The sequence below is a fragment of the Schistocerca gregaria genome, chromosome 2 (genome assembly GCF_023897955.1).
Source record: "Schistocerca gregaria isolate iqSchGreg1 chromosome 2, iqSchGreg1.2, whole genome shotgun sequence".
In the NCBI taxonomy this organism is placed as follows: Eukaryota; Metazoa; Arthropoda; class Insecta; order Orthoptera; family Acrididae; genus Schistocerca; species Schistocerca gregaria.
Window position 1 is genome coordinate 818,377,496 of NC_064921.1, and position 19,734 is coordinate 818,397,229.

General features: G+C 45.2%; 1 protein-coding gene across 3 annotated transcripts in view; it reads left to right on the top strand.

Annotated features, from left to right (window-relative positions):
• The window catches only part of LOC126335149 (probable G-protein coupled receptor 179), a 1,457,037-nt gene that overhangs the window by 1,158,526 nt on the left and 278,777 nt on the right, over nt 1-19,734 (top strand). For all 3 annotated transcript variants that reach the window (XM_049998117.1, XM_049998118.1, XM_049998119.1), the window contains exon 7: nt 12,799-12,956. In XM_049998117.1, the coding sequence (XP_049854074.1) occupies nt 12,799-12,956 (158 nt within the window). The remainder of the gene's footprint in view (nt 1-12,798; nt 12,957-19,734) is intronic.

Consider the following 19,734-nt stretch of genomic DNA (forward strand, 5'->3'; position numbering starts at 1 on the left):
ATGTATGTCAGTAGTACTTTTCATTGTGGTATATTTTATGGTTTCAAGCTGTAGACAATCTGCTAGTGTATTTATGTTTTTCCATATTTTGCTGCAGATCTAAAGAATGTCATTATAGACCGAAACCGGTAGTCTGATGACGAAAATTTGTGACCATATATGTAAACTAAAGGCAATTTAATTACAAATTAAACATAAGAATTGTGAAATGGTGTACATGTGCTGTTTTCTGCGTAATTCTCTACTGTAACAACTGTTATAAACGAAATAAAAGACATATTAACTGATTAATGATTGAAAGTTTACAGCTGGGGTGGCCAAGAATTTGGCTCATGGGCCGTGCCCCGGCTCGCCTGCCACAGCGCCTAACCCAGCTGCACACTTTCTCCCCACCGCAACGCTACACTGTCTGAGTGGGAGGAGGAAGGGGTAGTGCGGAACCCGCAAACACATCGTATTTAGATGGCAATGCGGCTACACTGCATACAACTTGGTTTCATATCTCATATTTCTCAACAAAAAGAACCACAAATGAAACAAATTTTCAATATTATTTATTTTTGGCGCACTTAGGGTATAACGTAATTTTAGCTGGTATAAATTTGGGGCTTATCCTCATACACAGATAATTTCACAGATTTTCGCATTTAGGATGCCACACAATCGTGACTTAAGTTTCATAATCAAAAACCCTCTTTCACACACTTCTGTTGATCAAAAACCTGAAGCACTTTTACACCTTCATTAGGGAGACATCGAACGTCTATCTGAGAAATACAGTACAGACTTCCTAGAGAGTTTTAACATAAAAGGCTTTGTCTTTAAAACACGAATAAATTGCATATCAGTTAGTTACGTCTGCATATGCACAAGGAACTTTCAACTGAAATGACAAACGGCATCGAAAACAGCTCCAAAATAGATATAAGGTTCGCAGTGTCCTTAAAACGTTTAGAAAACTATCATTGTAATTCTTTCAAGGCAACAGTGAATTCTTCAAATATCGAGTTTTCTTCAACACCCAAAGAAATGGGCTGTATTTGGCCATAATTGTCCCTTCTACAGGGCAGTTTTCTGTTTAAATACATCCCCCTCAAATCAGAAATAAGTTTTTCCTCACAATGCACTATCTTACTGTGGGCAGTGTGCAGCCAAATTCAGTTAAACTGCGAGTCTGCAATCTATTCTGGGTGTTCTAATTTTCATTACTGCAGTCATTCATAAATTTAACAATAACTGAATTTTTATTGAAAAATTGTTCCAGGCATGCCCCATGACTTAACCAACGTACTTTGCAGTAATACAGAAAGTATTCATATTCTCACGCAGTTTCATCAAAAACTATTACAACTGACAGCGAAATAATCTGTGCGACTTCAGACATTTTGCTATTCCGAGCACCAATTTCTCCACGTGCTCAAGCACGAAAATTTAGCACAAAGTGCTTCTTGATGTATAGAATAATGAAACCGATTTGTCGACCATTGTAATTTTTTTCTCTTAATTTGTAAACTAAATCTTTAAACTCCTTCTCTTTGGTGCCGTAATGTCATTTCATAGCAAATCTGCATTACCCATTGATTATGCGACTGCTAAATAGACGTTGAGAATTCCCATCCCTCTCTTTTGTTTTCCCAATCATTTTTAAAAGCATGTGATGTCAGATCTCTTGACTGCCTCCCTTTTGTGAGAATAGCCACTGGACCTGTGAAAGTCCTTCATACAACAAACCGGGGTCAGGGATTTTCTCTGCCTCGTGATGACTGGGTGTTGTGTGATGTCCTTAGGTTAGGTAGGTTTAAGTAGTTCTAGAGGACTGATGACCATAGATGTTAAGTCCCAGAGTGCTCAGAGCGATTTGAACCATACAACAAACAAATAGCGAAGGTTAAACAGCGCTGACATCACGCTTCTGCTGAACTGAAGAGTACTTCTGCTGAACTGGAGAGTACTTCCGAGAATGGCCGAAAAAAGGAGAAAGAGGCCGAGACTTAGACGGAATGCCGCAGGTACATCTGGCTCGCATGCTGTTTGGCATGTTGTGGCCGGCCCTGGCTTACATAAACCTATGTCCATGGTAGGAAAACTATTCCAAGAAAAAGAAACTGTGTTCACTGAACGGCTGATCTGATCTTATGCTTCAAGTAAAATGAACATTTCTGCTTACTGTCATGACACCATGATCTTCAGTCTCCACTAGTGTTATGCACAATCTGATGTCTAGTGTTTCCTAAGCAGTCAGTAATTTCATTTTGAAAAGTGTCACAACCATACTTTAATATACACCCGGAAGCACACATTCTGATCGTTTGTCACTTTTTAATTTCTTTGAGGAATTCGTTTGGATCGGATCGAATTTCTGTCCGTCTCGGCAGGAACTGCTGTTTATTGCACAGTACTGTATTAACCGTACAATACACAGGGCGAGTCACAAACAATTGCCACCTAGAATAACTCCGAAAGTATGACAGGAGCTGAAAAGTTTGTGGGACAGAAGTAGCATGGGACAACGGGGACTATAATACGACGTTGTCTTTTTGATCCTAGGTGGGGTCCCTTCAGAGATATGAAGCTCCACTTTGTTTTTTTTTAAATGGGATGCTATAGTTTGGTTGTTATTTTCCGATACCGGCATCCAATAACGTGTAACAGTAATGTGTAACATTAATGTGTAACAGTAAGGTCTTTGAAGGACAACGAAGGTCGAAAAGGTGGCATGAACGTCCATTTACAGAAGGTGTTCGAAGTGATGGCCATTGGTATCAATGCAATGCTGCAATCTTCTTATCATGGATTGAGTGGTATTCCTTATCACATCGACACTTATCGAAGCACATGCTATGGCAATTCTCTCTCGCATATTTTCCGGTGTAGTTCGAACATCTTTATAAACAAAGTCATTTACGAGTCCCGACAAGAAAAACTACAGAGGCGTGTACTTCCTACTATTAAGATTTCCTTCGATGAAATGGGGGCCTATAACTGTGTACTCCAGAATAACTGTGTACTCCAAAATCCCACACCATACATTCACCGACCACGGTTTTTGGTGTGCAACTTGCGGCAACCAACAGTGTTTTTCAGTTGCCCATTAATGTATGTTATGCAAATTAACATTTTCATGGTTCGTGAATTTAGCCTCGTCAGTAAATAAAATCAAATTAATAAATGTGCCATCCCTCTGAATCTGAATTTGAACCCACCGGCAGAATTCAGTTCGACGAATACAATCCGTACCAGTCAATTCTTGGTGGAGACTGATGTAGTAAAGATGATATTTATGGCGATGCAGAACACGAACAACACTACTCTGGCTCATGCCAGATTCCCTTGCAGTTTGGCGCGAACTAACAGAAGGATGTCGAACCACAGTGGCACGAGTACCAATTTCCGTTTCCTCGTTGGTAACTTTCCTTTGCCAGATACGCTTCCGATGCGTTAAAGATCCATTTTTTCTCACTTTATCATACACATATTTAAATGTGCGACGTGTAGGGTGAGTACGTTGACGATATCTTTCAGCGTATAAGTCTCTAGCTCTCGCTGAATTTTGTAGGCATTCTTCGTAGATGAGAAGCTTGTCAGCTTGTTCTTCGAAGGAATACATCATTCACATTCCCTTGATTCGACGTTACTAGTCTTACCTTTCTTATTAGTATTGTATTGCGAAACCGTCGAATGGTGTTTACATGTCATTGCCATGTTAGATGGATACGCCATATTTACTACTTGCACGATATACGAGAGAGAATTGTCACAGCATGTGCTTCGTAAGTGCCTATGTGTTGAGGAATACCACTAAACCCATGATAAGAAGATTGCAGCACTGCATTGATAGCAAAGATCAACACTTCGAACACCTTCTGTTAATGGACGTTCATGCCACCTTTGGGACCTTATTCTTCCACTTCATTGGAGTCGTCTCAATAGCCTCTATCAGAAAATAAGTACCAAACTATAGCATCCCATTAAAAAAAAAAGTTGACCTTCATATCTCTGAAGCGACCCCACCTAGCAACAAAAAACCAAGGTCATATTATGGTCCCCGTTCTTCCATGCAACTTTTGTGCGACAAACTCTTCAGCAACTATCATACTTCCGGAGTTATACTAGGTGGTAATAGTTAGTGACGCACTCTGTATTGTGCAATCTGTTGGGCGTAAATATTTTTAAAAGTTAAAAGGTCTCCTCTAATATACTGCATAAACCGTCAGTTCCCCTCCAGAGAGTCTATGCTGTTCTGTAACGGAGAGTATCGTGCAGTAAATATGGAGCATGCGAGAGCCGTTTAACAAGGATGCCCGACTTAGATACAACGCAGACGTACAATCTAATGCGACGCACGAGAAGTCCAGCCACATGTTCTCAACCTCTTTACCTACCTGCCCTGACGTGTGATGAAGCTGCTCTTACGTTTTGATCCCATATGTGAACCTGATTGAACTTAGCCGCAATACAACCATATTCCAGAATACAGACATACTCCAGAAAGGGCCATTACAACAATAAAAAAAGAACAAACTAATCTGGTAACATTATATATATTGTTCAGGCGTTTTGTCCTCAGATTAATTTGATGCACTTACGTTACTCATTTCAGGCAAAGTTAACAATATTACTCATCCGAATTCCAGGAGCCTGCGAGACTGCAACTAACACAGATTGACAAGACAACTCCGCCCTACTTAATTAGCTACTCACATATACCATTACAATAACGAATTCTGACCAGTATTTAATTAAAACTGAAATATCTCATGATCCATTACACTGATCACAACTCAAATAAATGACCGCATCGATATGCCTTACCCAACTTCTTCGACTTGTTACTCAATTCTTATGCTTACAGAAGCAAGTACGTTGGCAATGAACAAGGTCAGTTGTTGTACTTGTCAGTGCCACATATGAAGTCAGTTAAAGTTGTGGAAGATAACGGAGACGTACAGTATCTTCTTTTTTGTGAAATCCGGATGTAAGAGTCTCGTGTGACTTCCGTCAGTTGTTCAGCAAGTAAATGGTGAACCTTAAATGTGTGCTTTATTGATTAATGAGATGGTGGATCAAAATGTAATGCCCCGTGTGTTATAAAAACAATTGATGTTGAACATATAACTGCGACGTTACTACAGGTCAGAGCGTGAATTGCCCTATACAGAATACTAAGATGCTACACTGAAGCGCCAAAGAACTGGTATAGTCATGTGTATTCAAATACAGAGATATGTAAACAGGCAGAATACGGCGCTGCGGTCGGCTACGCGCATATTAGACAACGCAGTTGTCAGATAGTCTCCTGATGCTACAATGGCACCTTATCAAGATTTAAATGAGTTTGAACATTGTGGTGTTGTCGACGCACTAGCGATGCGACATAGCATCTCCGAGAAAGCGATGACGTGGGAATTTTCCCAAAAGACCATTTCACGAGTGTATCGTGAATATGAGGAAGCCGGTAAAACATCATATCTCCGGCATCGAGATAGCCGGAAAAAAAATCTTGCAAGAACGGGACCAACGACGACTGCAAAGAATCATTCAACGTGACAGAAATCCAACACTTCCACAAATTGATGCAGATTTCAATTCAGGGCCATCAATAAGTATCAGCGTGTACACCATTTAGCGAAACATCTTCGGTATGGGCTTTCCGAGCCGAAGGCCCACTCGTGTAACCTCTATGACTGCACAATACAAAGGTTTACGCCTCGCCTGGATCCATCATAATCGACACTGGACTGTTTTTGACTGGAAACATGTTGCCTGGTCGGACGACTCTCGTTTGAAATTGTATCGAGCGGATGGACGTGCACGGGTATGGCGACAAGCTCATGAATCCATGGACCCTGCATGTCAGCAGGAGCTGTTCAAGCTTGTGGAGGCTCTCTAATGGCATTGGGCGTGTGCAGTTGGAGGGTATGGGACTCCTGATACATCTAGATACGACTCTGACAGGTGACACGTAAGATCCTGTTTGATCACCTGCATCGATTCATATCCATTGTGTATTCCGACGGATTGAGTAATTCCAGCAGGACGATGCGACTCCCCACACGTCCACAATTGCTAGAGAGTGGCTCCAGGAACACTTCCGATGGAGCATATCTGGGATGCCTTGCAACATTCAGTTCAGAAGATATCTCCAACCCCCCGTACTCTTATGGATTTACGAACAGCCCTGCAGGATTCATGGTGTCAGTTCCCTCCTGCAGTACTTCAGACATTACAAGAGTTCATGTCGGGTCGCTGTACTTCAGCGTGCTCGCGGGGGCCCTACACGATATTATGCAGGTGTACCAGTTTCTTTGGCTCTTCAGTGTATATAATACAGGGCGAGGTGGAGGAGTGCTAAGCACACTGGACTCGTGTTCGGGTGACTTAAGTAGGCAATAAGGCCCCGTACGTCGTTTTTCAAAACTCGAGCGAAAGCAAAAATGGGCTCGTCAGTGGCGCCTCTTACACCCTAAGCACCTGACTTCGCAACGTCTGACTTCTGCCTGTTTGGACCTATGAATATATACCTACTTGGTTACCGATTCAGTGACTTGGATGAGCTTAAAATCACGGGTCAAGAAGCAATGCATAGGTTTTCCCACACTGGTTTTGACGCCTGGTTTCAACGATGGGGCAAATGTGTTCAAATGTATGGTAACTATGTTGAACGGTTATTTTGTGAAAAGGACAGTTCAGACTATGATCTGTACTAATTCCAATTTTATATGTTGTTCATTACTAATTTCTTATGACAAAGGAGGCATTAATTTTTGATCCACGCTCGTGTTTACATTGCACTCAGATTACAGGATATTTCTCATATGGGTGGCCAGGACCACTGGCGTCTGCGCAAATACACTCCTGGAAATTGAAATAAGAACACCGTGAATTCATTGTCCCAGGAAGTGGAAACTTTATTGACACATTCCTGAGGTCAGATACATCACATGATCACACTGACAGAACCACAGGCACATAGACACAGGCAACAGAGCATGCACAATGTCGGCACTAGTACAGTGTATATCCACCTTTCGCACCAATGCAGGCTGCTATTCTCCCATGGAGACGATCGTAGAGATGCTGGATGTAGTCCTGTGGAACGGCTTGCCATGCCATTTCCACCTGGCGCCTCAGTTGGACCAGCGTTCGTGCTGGACGTGCAGACCGCGTGAGACGACGCTTCATCCAGTCCCAAACATGCTCAATGGAGGACAGATCCGGAGATCTTGCTGGCCAGGTTAGTTGACTTACACCTTCTAGAGCACGTTGGGTGGCACGGGATACATGCGCATTGTCCTGTTGGAACAGCAAGTTCCCTTGCCGGTCTAGGAATGATAGAACGATGGGTTCGATGACGGTTTGGATGTACCGTGCACTATTCAGTGTCCCCTCGACGATCACCAGAGGTGTACGGCCAGTGTAGGAGATCGCTCCCCACACCATGATGCCGGGTGTTGGCCCTCTGTGCCTCGGTCGTATGCAGTCCTGATTGTGGCGCTCACCTGCACGGCGCCAAACACGCATACGACCATCATTGGCACCATGGCAGAAGCGACTCTCATCGCTGAAGACGGCACGTCTCCATTCGTCCCTCCATTCACGCCTGTCGCGACACCACTGGAGGCGGGCTGCACGATGTTGGGGCGTGAGCGGAAGACGGCCTAACGGTGTGCGGAACCGTAGCCCAGCTTCATGGAGACGGTTGCGAATGGTCCTCGCCGATACCCCAGGAGCAACAGTGTCCCTAATTTGCTGGGAAGTGGCGGTGCGGTCCCCTACGGCGCTGCGTAGGATCCTACGGTCTTGGCGTGCATCCGTGCGTCGCTGCGGTCCGGTCCCAGGTCGACGGGCACCCGCACCTTCCGCCGACCACTGGCAACAACATCGATGTACTGTGGAGACCTCACGCCCCACGTGTTGAGCAATTCGACGGTACGTCCACCCGGCCTCCCGCATGCCCACTATACGCCCTCGCTCAAAGTCCGTCAACTGCACATACGGTTCACGTCCACGCTGTCGCGGCATGCTACCAATGTTAAAGACTGCGATGGAGCTCCGTATGCCACGGCAAACTGGCTGACACTGATGGCGGCGGTGCACAAATGCTGCGCAGCTAGCGCCATTCGACGGCCAACACCGCGGTTCCTGGTGTGTCCGCTGTGCCGTGCGTGTGATCATTGCTTGTACAGCCCTCTCGCAGTGTCCGGAGCAAGTATGGTGGGTCTGACACACCGGTTGTCAATGTGTTCTTTTTTCCATTTCCACGAGTGTATATGCAATTTTGGTTTTTGCAATATATAGCTGGATTCAGTCCAGATCGATCTTGCTAATCACGTCTGTCGTAAGATACCCAGCGTCGGTTCCTTCAGCATTAAAAAAAAAAAGAAAAGGATTTGTGCGTTATTCGTTTTATCGATATAACAGGGATAGTAAAGCACGGAGAACGACCAGTACTCCAGCAGCGACTGAGCAGCGCTTCTGCATGGCGGTAGAAGTCAGCGAGGTCCAGGGCGAAGCTGTCGCTGCTGGAGTACCGGTGTTTCACTGTCCGTCCTGAGACACATTGATAAAAATATTATCGCACTCGACTGATTTGGGACCGCTCTGTCTAATGTGCACGTGAAATTACACTTTGAATATCATTTTATTTGCAACAGTAAACAAACCGTCGCTTTCCATCGAGGCTGGGCTTTGCATGAAGGACAAAAAAAAAAAAGGTTCTGAGCATTATGGGCCTTAACATCTGTGGTCATCAGTCCCCTAGAACTTAGAACTACTTAAACCAGACTAACCTAATGACATCACACACATCCATGCCCGAGGCAGGATTCGAACCAGCCACCGTAGTGGTCTCACAGTTCGAGACTGAAGGGCCTACGACCGCTCGGCCACTCTGGTCTGCCATGAAGGACATGATGAGCAGTGTTTGTATGGGCTGACTCCCGGTACATGTAGCAAGATGAAATTTCAGATATCCGCTGGACCACCAGAAGAAAGGCGCCTGAAGACTTTTAGGCGAACTCCCTGTGTAGCTGAAAGCACAAGTACCACACATTCCCAAACACATGTATCCCAGAAGGATCTCCTCGGAGTCAAGATTACCCTGGCGGAATAATCAAATGGTTGAAATGGCTTTGAGCACTCTGGGACTTAACTTCTGAGGCCATCAGTCCCCTAGAACGTAGAACTACTTAAACCTAACAACCTAAGAACATCACACACATCCATGCCCGAGGCAGGATTCGAACCTGCGACCTTAGCGGGCACGCGGTTCCAGACTGAAGCGCCTAGAATCGCACGGCCACACCGGCCAGCGCGGAATAATCCATAGAATGTCCTGTGCGGATAGAATACTCGACTATGGCTGACTTACTGGACTGTCAAAGGAGAGTGTGGCTATCATTTTCAAAGCACCTTTCACAAGTGCATGTGGTCCGAGCAATGCAGGCTTCTCCATAGTCTCATGGTATTATTTACCCTTCCGCAGTCCCATATCATCCTTTATCAAGGAGTACAGAGGACTTACTTTGACACTGCGTTCCTTCACGATTACACGCCTTGATGCCTGCGCGCGTTAACACTTCCTCATGGGACAACATTAGGTGCATATGAACGGGGTACGTAATTTCCGTCGCCCCAGGGAGGGGGCGGGGGGGGGGGGGCTGACAGCAGCTTCATACGCACCTTTACAGCCGATAGAAACGTTTAGGTGACTATGTTGAAAACAGTAAAGTGCGGTTAGTTAAATTAGAAAAAACACGCGTTGACGATGCTAACGAGGACATACAGTAAATACATAGATAAAATTTAAAAAAACACGGCCACAGTATATTTTCTGTTTGCAACACTGTAAACATGGCGTACACTACACAAAACACTCAAACACTACACCAGAGATTAGAAACGAAAATAACACACTACACCCTAAGGCACATGAGGGGGGGGGGGATAACCCAGATAGATGAGGGGGGGGGAAGGGGGGGGGAAACAAAATGGTGGGAGCCAAAGGAGGGATAGGACACAGAAAAAGGGGGGCAGGATGGACCAGAGAAGGATTGGGGAAGCCAGTGCAGAGGAAAGCAAAAGGACTTGGAGGGAGAGAACGGAGTCAAGGACAGGATAGGCGAGGAGGAAGGAGAACAGGGAAAGGGCAAAGGGAGGGAGGGGAAGGTGAGGATCAGAGTTGATAGGAGGAAGCCACCTTGGGAAGGGAGATGAGGGGTGGAAAGGTGGAGGGTAGAGGGCACAAAACAGTGAGGGTGCAGCAGTGGGAGGGGTGGTGGGCGGGTTGGAGAGGAGAGGAGCAAAATGAGTGGTATCAAGGTGGCGGGAGGTGTAGAGGACATGGATATGTTATAGGAAACGGAACATATGGGGGGAAGGAATCAAGTCATAGAGGATCCACGTGGGAGAAGGGAGATGTCTATGGAAGGCAAGGTGGAGTGCATGGCGTTCAAGGATCTGGAGGGACTTAGAGAATTTGTGGAGGGGGAGGGGGGGGAGGGGGTTGTGGATATTCAGGCGGGACAGGCATAACAGAGGATGCAACAGATTAAGGATTTGTAGGTGTGGAGGATGGCAGAGGCATTCAACCCCCATCTGGCCAGAGAGGAGTTTAAGGAGTGGATTGTGGTTGTGGGCTTTAGAGTGGATAGAGCGGAGATGGGGGATCCAGGTGAGGTGACAGTCAATGGTGAGTCTAAGGTAGGTGAAGGTGGTGGAGAGGCGGACAGAATGGGCGCAGATGGTAAGGAAAAATCAAGAAGCCGGAAGTCGCGAGTGGATGATTGAGCCTAATTTCGACGAAATATTGCCGATATATTGGAATACCCTCGACTTGAATTCTCGTTAGGCCAGAACTACTTAAAAAGTTAAATGTAGAGAAGAAATGTATTTGCAAATTTCGAATACAACTGAAGACATGCGCTGGAGAAACTAGCTACCCTCAAATGTAAAACCTTAGGGGTAAGTGTTGCCATCTGTTTCTGTGTACGGGAACTAGCGAAATTGACATTAAAAGTGGTGTCACCGGTAAATATCACTTAGGGGTGAGACCATTATCAATTTTGATAATGCCCGTATCCAGTAATAGGTGGCAACACTTGTTCTCAGTTTTTACATGTGTAGGTTTGCCTGTTTTTCCGCTCATGTCTTCGATTACGCAGTCACTGCACAGTTTATTAGCGACGCATCAAAATTTGTAATGGACCTGGACTTGAACACGGATGTACACCTACTTCTACATCTACATAGACACTCCGCAAGCCACCGACTTCTCCCCTCCTATTCCACTCGCAAACAGAGCGAGCGAAAGACGACTGTCTGTGTGCATCCGTATGAGCCCTAATTTCCTATAACTTATCTGCGTGGTCCGTACGAGCAATGTATGTTGGCAGCACTAGGATCGTTTGGCAGTCTACATCAAACACTGGTTCTCTAAATTTTCTCAACCGTGTTTCTGGAAAAGAACGTCGACTTCCATATAGGGGTCCCCATTTTAGTTACCGAAGTATCTCCGTAAAGTTTACATGTTGTTGGAACCTACCGATAACATACCTAGCAGCCCCCCTCTGAATTTCACCGATGTCTTCCTTCAATCCGACCTAGTACGGTTTCCGCACACTCGAGCAGTAATCAAGAACAGATCGCATCAGCGTTCTATACACAGTCTCCTTTATAGCTGAACCACTCTTTCCTAAAATTCTCCCAATAAGCCGAAGTCGACTATTCGCCTTCCCTACCGCAGTTCTCACATGCTTCTTCCACCTCACATCACTTAATGCAAGTAGTCGCCTTAACTACTTCGGCTATCCGTCCACTTCTCCCGGACCAGCCCAATCTCCATACGTCATAGCGTCTACGTCCCTTAGTGCACTGGCCGAGTGGCTCTAGGCGCTACAGTCTGGAACCACGCGACCGCTACGACAGCATGTTCAAATCCTGCCTCCGGCATGGATGTGTGTGATGTCCTCAGGTTAGTTAGGTTTAAGTAGTCCTAAAGTCTAGGGGACTGATGACCTCAGATGTCATGTCCCATAGTGCTTAGATACATTTCAACCTTACTGCACGCACTCATTACTTGTATTCCCACAGAGGGAGAGAATGTTACCATAATCGTTTACACCTATCTTGTGTAATACAAGTTTGTAATGTGGTACTTTTCGGTGTCTATATAGCACTACGCAGAGTCCTGCTGAGAGAACAGGTACTCCTGACGATCTAAAGGCGTATTAGGTTGAATAAATGTATTCATAAACTCGAATGGTGTGATTATGATTAGACATCTGCTGTACAATTTATTAGTGACACACGAAATCTCTCCTGGATCGAGACTCGAACACAGATTTCGTGCTTAATGCGAGTAGTCGCCTTGACCTTTTTAGCTATCCCTGCACACCTCCGTCGCCAACTGAAATCTCCACATGTCATAACGTCTACGTCTCTTAGTGCTCGTACTTGTTATTTGTATTCCAGCACAGGGAGAGAAAATGTTACTGTCAGCGGTTTGACCTGTCTTGACATGCAATACAAGTTTGCAGTTTCTGTATTTTCAGAATCTGTATAGTACTACACACGTATGTCTGAAGGACATTGCATAGTACTATACAAACACTGAAAAATACATTGTAGACTTGTTGTCATATGTGCAACTGTTGTCCTGATAACACATTCCCTCTTGTTAACTTAATCTTGAATTACGATATCACAAACGAGACGACTGGAAACGGAGTGGAAGGTGGGTTTCGCCTCCAAATACACCCCCACAGACGCAGCACATGATAGTGAAGTATGTTGTTGCAGTGCGAACGCGCGTCGGCGGACAACTACACGTGCTGGTGTGTGGGGGCGGGCGACGCTGTGGCGGCTGGAGCGGGGGCGGCGGTCGCCTCCTGGAACTTCCGGCGCGCGGAGCTGGAGGAGGCGCTGCTGCATGCCGCCAACAACCTCACGCTGCTCAGGTCAGTCCCGAGCCGGGCTCAAACATTACTCAGATGACTACTCGGATCTGCTCTTGCCATGGTAGCAAAAGCACTATTACTCAGTACTTTCATGAACATCTGAGTTACGCATATCTGCCTTGTAGCGTGCAATCCCTCCTTTCACCCCGAAGGCAATGGCGACACTTCATGGCAGTACGTGACACCAAAAATAATGTGGGGGTGGAGCATCATGTCCCATTCCATTGGAACGTAGGAGGCTTGGTGTGAGTTAAACGAAAATTCCAACTAACTTCCACCGTTACTGAGTGAATACTAGTACTAAAGAAATATGGTACCTGAAGATATTTATAGAATAAAAATCCGCTTCAACTGCCAGTAATTTACTTAATTTGTTCAACGACCAGTTTCAAAGCTTAATACTTCTTAAGGTTCCACCAACTGAGAAAAAGAGGAGGGGCTACTAACATACAAGTGCGAGGAGTTTGATATACTAAACTGAAAGCTACAGATGGGAAAGTGGCGTACTCACATAATTATGGCAACGATAATGTTTGCCCCTCAGTCACGGGCCGCAAGCCCAAGAGAGTTCGATATCCGGTCCGTGATCGGTGGTATTTAGTAACGTGATCTGTAATTAGGACTTTGGGCAATTTTGGCTTTCGTGGCGGTGCACACAAACGTGGGAGACCCCAAACGGTAGCTGCTATATCGCTCATCCCTTATGATTAATGTTATTACTTCATGGGGAGCAGGTAGGGGTGGGGGGGGGAGTGCAGTCATGATGTCTACATAAATGGAGGAACCCCATCCCCTGCAAAGTGATTAAATAAGGAGTTGGTATCAATATATTACTGACTTACATTTGAATTTCGTGTCATGAAATCCTTCTGCTCCAGCACAGAGTGAGTCTTTTGCTTACCACTTTTCTCTTGGATGGTTGGGAAGGGGGGGGGGGGGCAAGTATGCACTAGCTCAGTCGATCCCCGCATGTCAAGATGAGCGCACGAAGGAAAACTTTCCAATAAGACGACACCCTTAATCTGCCATCGTGTAATTACGTAATTAGGACATGTGGTTGCTGGATGTGAGGTTTTACCACCAAAAAAATGTGAGATCGAGCCCCTTCAAATTGAATTGTATAAATAAACTGTATCCTATACTATATAATTGAATTTCTTGTCTTGAGCTCCTTTCTCTCCAGCATAGACGGCAGCTTAGAGCCCGTGGCGGAATCCATTCTCAGTCAGTAATTTGGCTTGGAAGGAAGGTGTCTCGAGTGCGTCGGAATTCCGCTGGGGTTTACCGGGTAAATGCTGCTTTGTTTGCGGTTCCTTACGACCGCGACCGACGGAGCGTGCGGGCCCAGCAATGGCATGTGTTTCGACGCGAATTTCTCGGATTCTTCTTTTGGGAGTTAGCATGACATACGGTCTATGAGTCACGGGCCCCTAGCGGACAGCTGCGCATTTCATAGCCGCCCTTCAGGCTTTAGTCGGTGCACCCCGACTCCGGGCAGCCTGCACAGGTGGCAACTTGTGGGTTCCAGTGGACGGCGTATGCTTTGCGATGGGACGAGTTTTTACAGCGTAATTAAGCATGATGGGTGTTTCATGACGGTATTGCTTGCGAGATCGGAATAAAAAAAAGCTATCGATTTAGTTACTTCTTTACATCACCTGCATCTTCCCAAACAACAGATAATGTAGACCAAGAGAAATCCAACACTTGCGAACTGAATTTTTTTATAAATAAAGAACATACGCTCTGCTTTGTAATTGATTTCCTGTCTTGAGATCCTTCTTCTCCACCACAGAGCCGCCAATTTCAAAGTAGTGGAGTGGGAGAGGGGAGGAGAGGGTTGGGTGTTTAACAGAGGGGGAGGGGTTAATTAATCGATCAATTTAATCAAGCAGTCAATCAAATTGATAGAATACTTGCCCCAGATGTAGGCAACACGCACTACAAATTGTCCTTGTGATGCCATTGCCCTAATATTGTCGTGCAACTCATTTGCCAGGGTAGGTGTCGTGACGATAGAATTGCTACAGTTTAGAGTCTGCTATCGCAGTAAGCAGGTAGCCCTCTTTAAATGAAAAAAATAGATTTTTTTCAAGTAAAATATAAAGTATTGCTAAATCTGTTGAAATAGTTTTGAAACATCCGGTAAACCCACTTGGCAGAACAGGTAATTAGGATTGTAGAAGTGGGCCAAATAAGGTTAGGGTCAGTTCCACCTTCTAATTGTAATTTATTGTAATTCAATAACAATTACAACCAAAGCGACACGCAGCCGAACCTTTAAAAAATGCAACTCTTGCACGGCTGAAGGCCTCCGAACAAGAAATCTTACAAAAATCAACAAGATTAAAATCAAGTTAAAATAGCAACAAAATAATTAAAAAAATATCACAGCAAGGCAGACAGAACAAACACATACAAGGTGCAATACCAAAGGCTGAAGACCACAATTAAATTTCAAAATTTTAGAATATATTACCATAGACTTTTAAAGGCAGAAGGCCAGAATGTTTAAAAACAAGAAATCTTAAAAACCAACAAGATAAAAATGCAATTAAAGGGCAAATAAATAAAATAAAAAAAACATACCACGGTTAAGTGGAAAGCATTAAGGCAAAGCATATAGAACAAATATATGGAAGGTGCAATACCAATGGCTGAAGGCCACAACTGCCACGCGGGATTAGCCGAGCGGTCTCAGGCGCTGCAGTCGTGGACTGTGCTGCTGGTCCCGGCGGAGGCTAGAGTCCTCCCTCGGGCATGGGTGTGTGTGTTTGTCCTTAGGACAATTTAGGTTAAGTAGTGTGTAAGTTTAGGGACTATTGACCTTAGCATTTAAGTACCATACGATTTCACACACATTTAAACATTTTTGAAGGCCACAATTAAGTTACAAAATTCTGAAATATATTGCCATAACCTGGAAGAGCAGTTGAAAGAAATGGACAGTGTCTAGAAACGAGGATATAAGATGAACATCAACAAAAGCAAAACGAGGATAATGGAACGTAGTCGAATGAAATCGGGTGATGCTGCGGGAATTAGACTACGAAATGAGACCCTTAAAGCAGTAAATGAGTTTTGCTATTTGGGGAGCAAAATAACTCCTGATGGTCGAAGTAAAGAGGATAGACTGGCAATGGCAAGGAAAGCATTTCTCAAGAAGAGAAATCTGTTAACATCGAGTATAGATTTAAGTGTCAAGAAGTCGTTTCTGAAAGTATTTGTATGAAGTGTAGCCATGTGTGGAAGTGAAACATGGACGATAAATAGTTTGGACAAAAAGAGAATATAAGTTTTCGAAATGTGGTGCTACAGAAGAACGCTGAAGATTAGATAGGTAGATCACATAACTAATGAGGAGGTATTGAAGAGAATTGGGGAGAAGAGAAATTTGTGGCATAACTTCATTAGAAGAAGGGATCGGTTGGTAGGGCATATTCTGAGGCATGAAGGGATCACCAATTTAGTGTTGGAGGGCAGCGTGGAGAGTAAAAATCGTAGAGGGACACCAAGAGATACATACACTAAGCAGATGCAGAAGGATGTAGGTACTGGGAGATGAAGAAGCTTGCACAGGATAGAGTAGCATGGAGAGCTGCATCAAACCAGTCTCTGGACTGAAGACCACAACAACTACAACCATAATCTTTTAAAGGCAGAAGGCCACAATTTTTAAGCTTCAAAGATAAATTAAAGATTAATTTTGAAAATTTTTAAGAAAAAATGATAATTAAACACCGGTGGCACTCAGAAGCCTCCAGGGAGGTCGGTCTGTCCTCGTTTACTTAGGCGAGGCAGGTGGTGAGCCTAACTACACTTGATCCGTCGGAACACAACTAGGGGACAGCCACAGACCGACCGACACAACGAATTTTTCCCGTCTGTCAGTACATAAGAATGCAAAAAGAAAAGGTTACAAACGTGATAATCCACAATGGAGTATATTAGCTGTCAAAATTACACACCATGTTGGACAGCGACAACAGGTGAGGAAAGGACGCTGCCTGCAATTCCGTTAGTGGCCACGGCAAGTAACCGGAACACTAACCGCCGCTAGGTAGAAAAATTCCGCTGGTACACTTGAATTTGAAACACGGTCATAATAGTTAACTTCATCCAAAAGACCACTGCCTGAATTTACGTCAGTGCCCAGGGCAGGTAACCAGAACACTAGCGGCCACAAGGTAGAAAATTCCATTGGTGCACTCGAACTGTAGTCAACCAAAATATTTAATTGCACCGTATGGCGGCTAAACTTCACCAGTAGAAATACTCGGTGTTGCTCACAGGGAAACCTCCCTAACACCAAACCACTGAAAGAACCACAACTACATGAAAGGACGTGGCTTGGGTAGTTGACTCCACTACTCAACTTTGACATCCTGGGTCGGTGAACCACGAAGCTCGTAGCGATTGGACAGCTCCACACACGCGCCGACACTGCGCAGAGACAGCCAACGGACCCAGCCGACTGCACTGCGCGTAGATAACTTCCCTCGTCCCCAACAACCGACCGACTGCCTCCAGACCCCCTAACCGGAACTACACTACTGGTTATTAAAATTGCTACACGACGAAGATGACGTCTTACAGACGCGAAATTTAACCGACAGGAAGATGATGCAGCGATATGCAAATGATTAGCTTTCCAGAGCATTCACACAAGGTTGGCACCGGTGGCGACATCTACAACGTGATGACATGAGGAAAGTTTCGAACCGATATCTCATACGCAAACAGCAGTTGACCGGCGTTGCCTGGTGATACGTTGTTGTGATGCCTCGTGTAAGGAGGAGAAACGTTTACCGTCACGTTTCCGACTTTGATAAAGGTCGGATTGTAGCCTAACACAATTGCGGTATATCGTATCACGATATTGCAGCTCGTGTTGGTCGAGATCCAATGACTGTTAGCAGAATATGGAATCGGTGGGTCCAGGAGGGTAATACGGAACGCCGTGCTGAATCCCAACGGCCTCGTATCACTAGCAGTCGAGATGACAGGCATCTTCTCCGCATGCCTGTAACGGATCGTGCAGCCACGTCTCGATCCCTGAGTCAACAGGTGGGGACGTTTCCATGACAACAACCATCTGTACGAACAGTTCGACGACGTTAGCAATATGGACTATCAGCTCGGAGACCATGGCTTCTGTTACCCTTGAGGCTGCATCATAGACAGGAGCGCCTGCGATGGCGCATTCAACGACGAACCTGGGTGCACGAATGGCAAAACATTTTCTTTTTTCGGATGAATCCAGGTTCTGTTTACAGCATCATCATGGTCGCATCCGTGTTTGGCGACATCACGGTGAACGCACATTGGAAGCGTCTATTCGTCATCGCCATACTGGCGTATCACCCTGCGTGATGGTATGGGGTGCCATTTGTTACACGTCTCGGTCATCTCTTGTTCGCATTGACGGCACATTCAACAGTGGACGTTACATTTCAGATGTGTTACGACCCGTGGCTCTACCCTTCATTCGATCCCTGCGAAACCCCATATTTCAGCAGGATAATGCACGACCGCATATTTCAGGTCCTGTACGGGCTTTTCTGGATACAGAAAATGTTCGACTGCTGCACTAGCAGCACATTCTCCAGATCTCTCACCAATTGAAAATGTCTGGACAATTGTAGCCGAGCAACTGGCTCGTCAGAATACGCCAGTCACTACTCTTGAAGAAATGTGGTATCAGTTGAAGCTGCATGGGCAGCTGTACCTGTACGCGCCATCCAAGCTCTGTTTGATTCAATGCGCAGGCGTATCAAGGCCGTTATTGCGGCCAGGGGTGGTTGTTCTGGGTACTGATTTCCCAGGATCTATGCACCCAAATTGCGTGAAAATGTAATCGCATGTCAGTTCTAGTATAATATATTTGTCCAATGAATACCCGTTTATCATCTGCATTTATTAATGTTGTAGCAATTTTAATAGCCAGCAGTGTATATGCACCAACTCAAATATGGTACACGGCGCAAATATCGGTACACATCACTGCTGTCACACGTGGAAGGAAGAAGAACCACAACGTAACCGCAACAAGGGCGGGAAACCAAACACAGGTGCCGGCCGCGGTGGTCTCGCGGTTCTAGGCGCGGTCGCAGGTTAGAATCCTGCCTCGGGCATGGATGTGTGTGATGTCCTTAGGTTGGTTAGGTTTAAGTAGTTCTAAGTTCTAGGGGACTAATGACCACAGCAGTTGAGTCCCATAGTGCTCAGAGCCACTTGAACCATTTGAACCAAACACAGGTAGACAGCGAAGTTCAAGAATACGCATAGTTGGGAGTGAGCACGGCTCGAGTTTCATTCCTTACACGTCTATATTTAAGATACCATTTGAGTATCCACATTGGACCCTCCATGTAGCTGTTGCACCAGATGGAAGCACCCCCTGTAACTGTAACCTTGGTATTCAGTGGGAACTCCCAAGCACTTCAATTGGACCTGTAACATAACAAACTTTTGTGCTTCATTTTCTATATATTTTCTATCAGCTTACATAAATAACTAAACTCCGCCTGAACAGGCCATGTGGGCCCAAGAGCACAGACCGACCGCCGTGTCATCCTCAGCCCACAGGCGACACTTAGTGCGGATGTGGAGGGGCATGTGGTCAGCACATTACCCCAGCGAAACTTGAGCAGTTTCAGCGACTGAGGTCTACTGACTATTCTAGACATCAGCTTCAACTAATGGTCCTTTTCTGAAGATAGCCCAATACTAGACCGAAACTGGTCATTTTAATAAAATAACCATCGTGATCTAGACT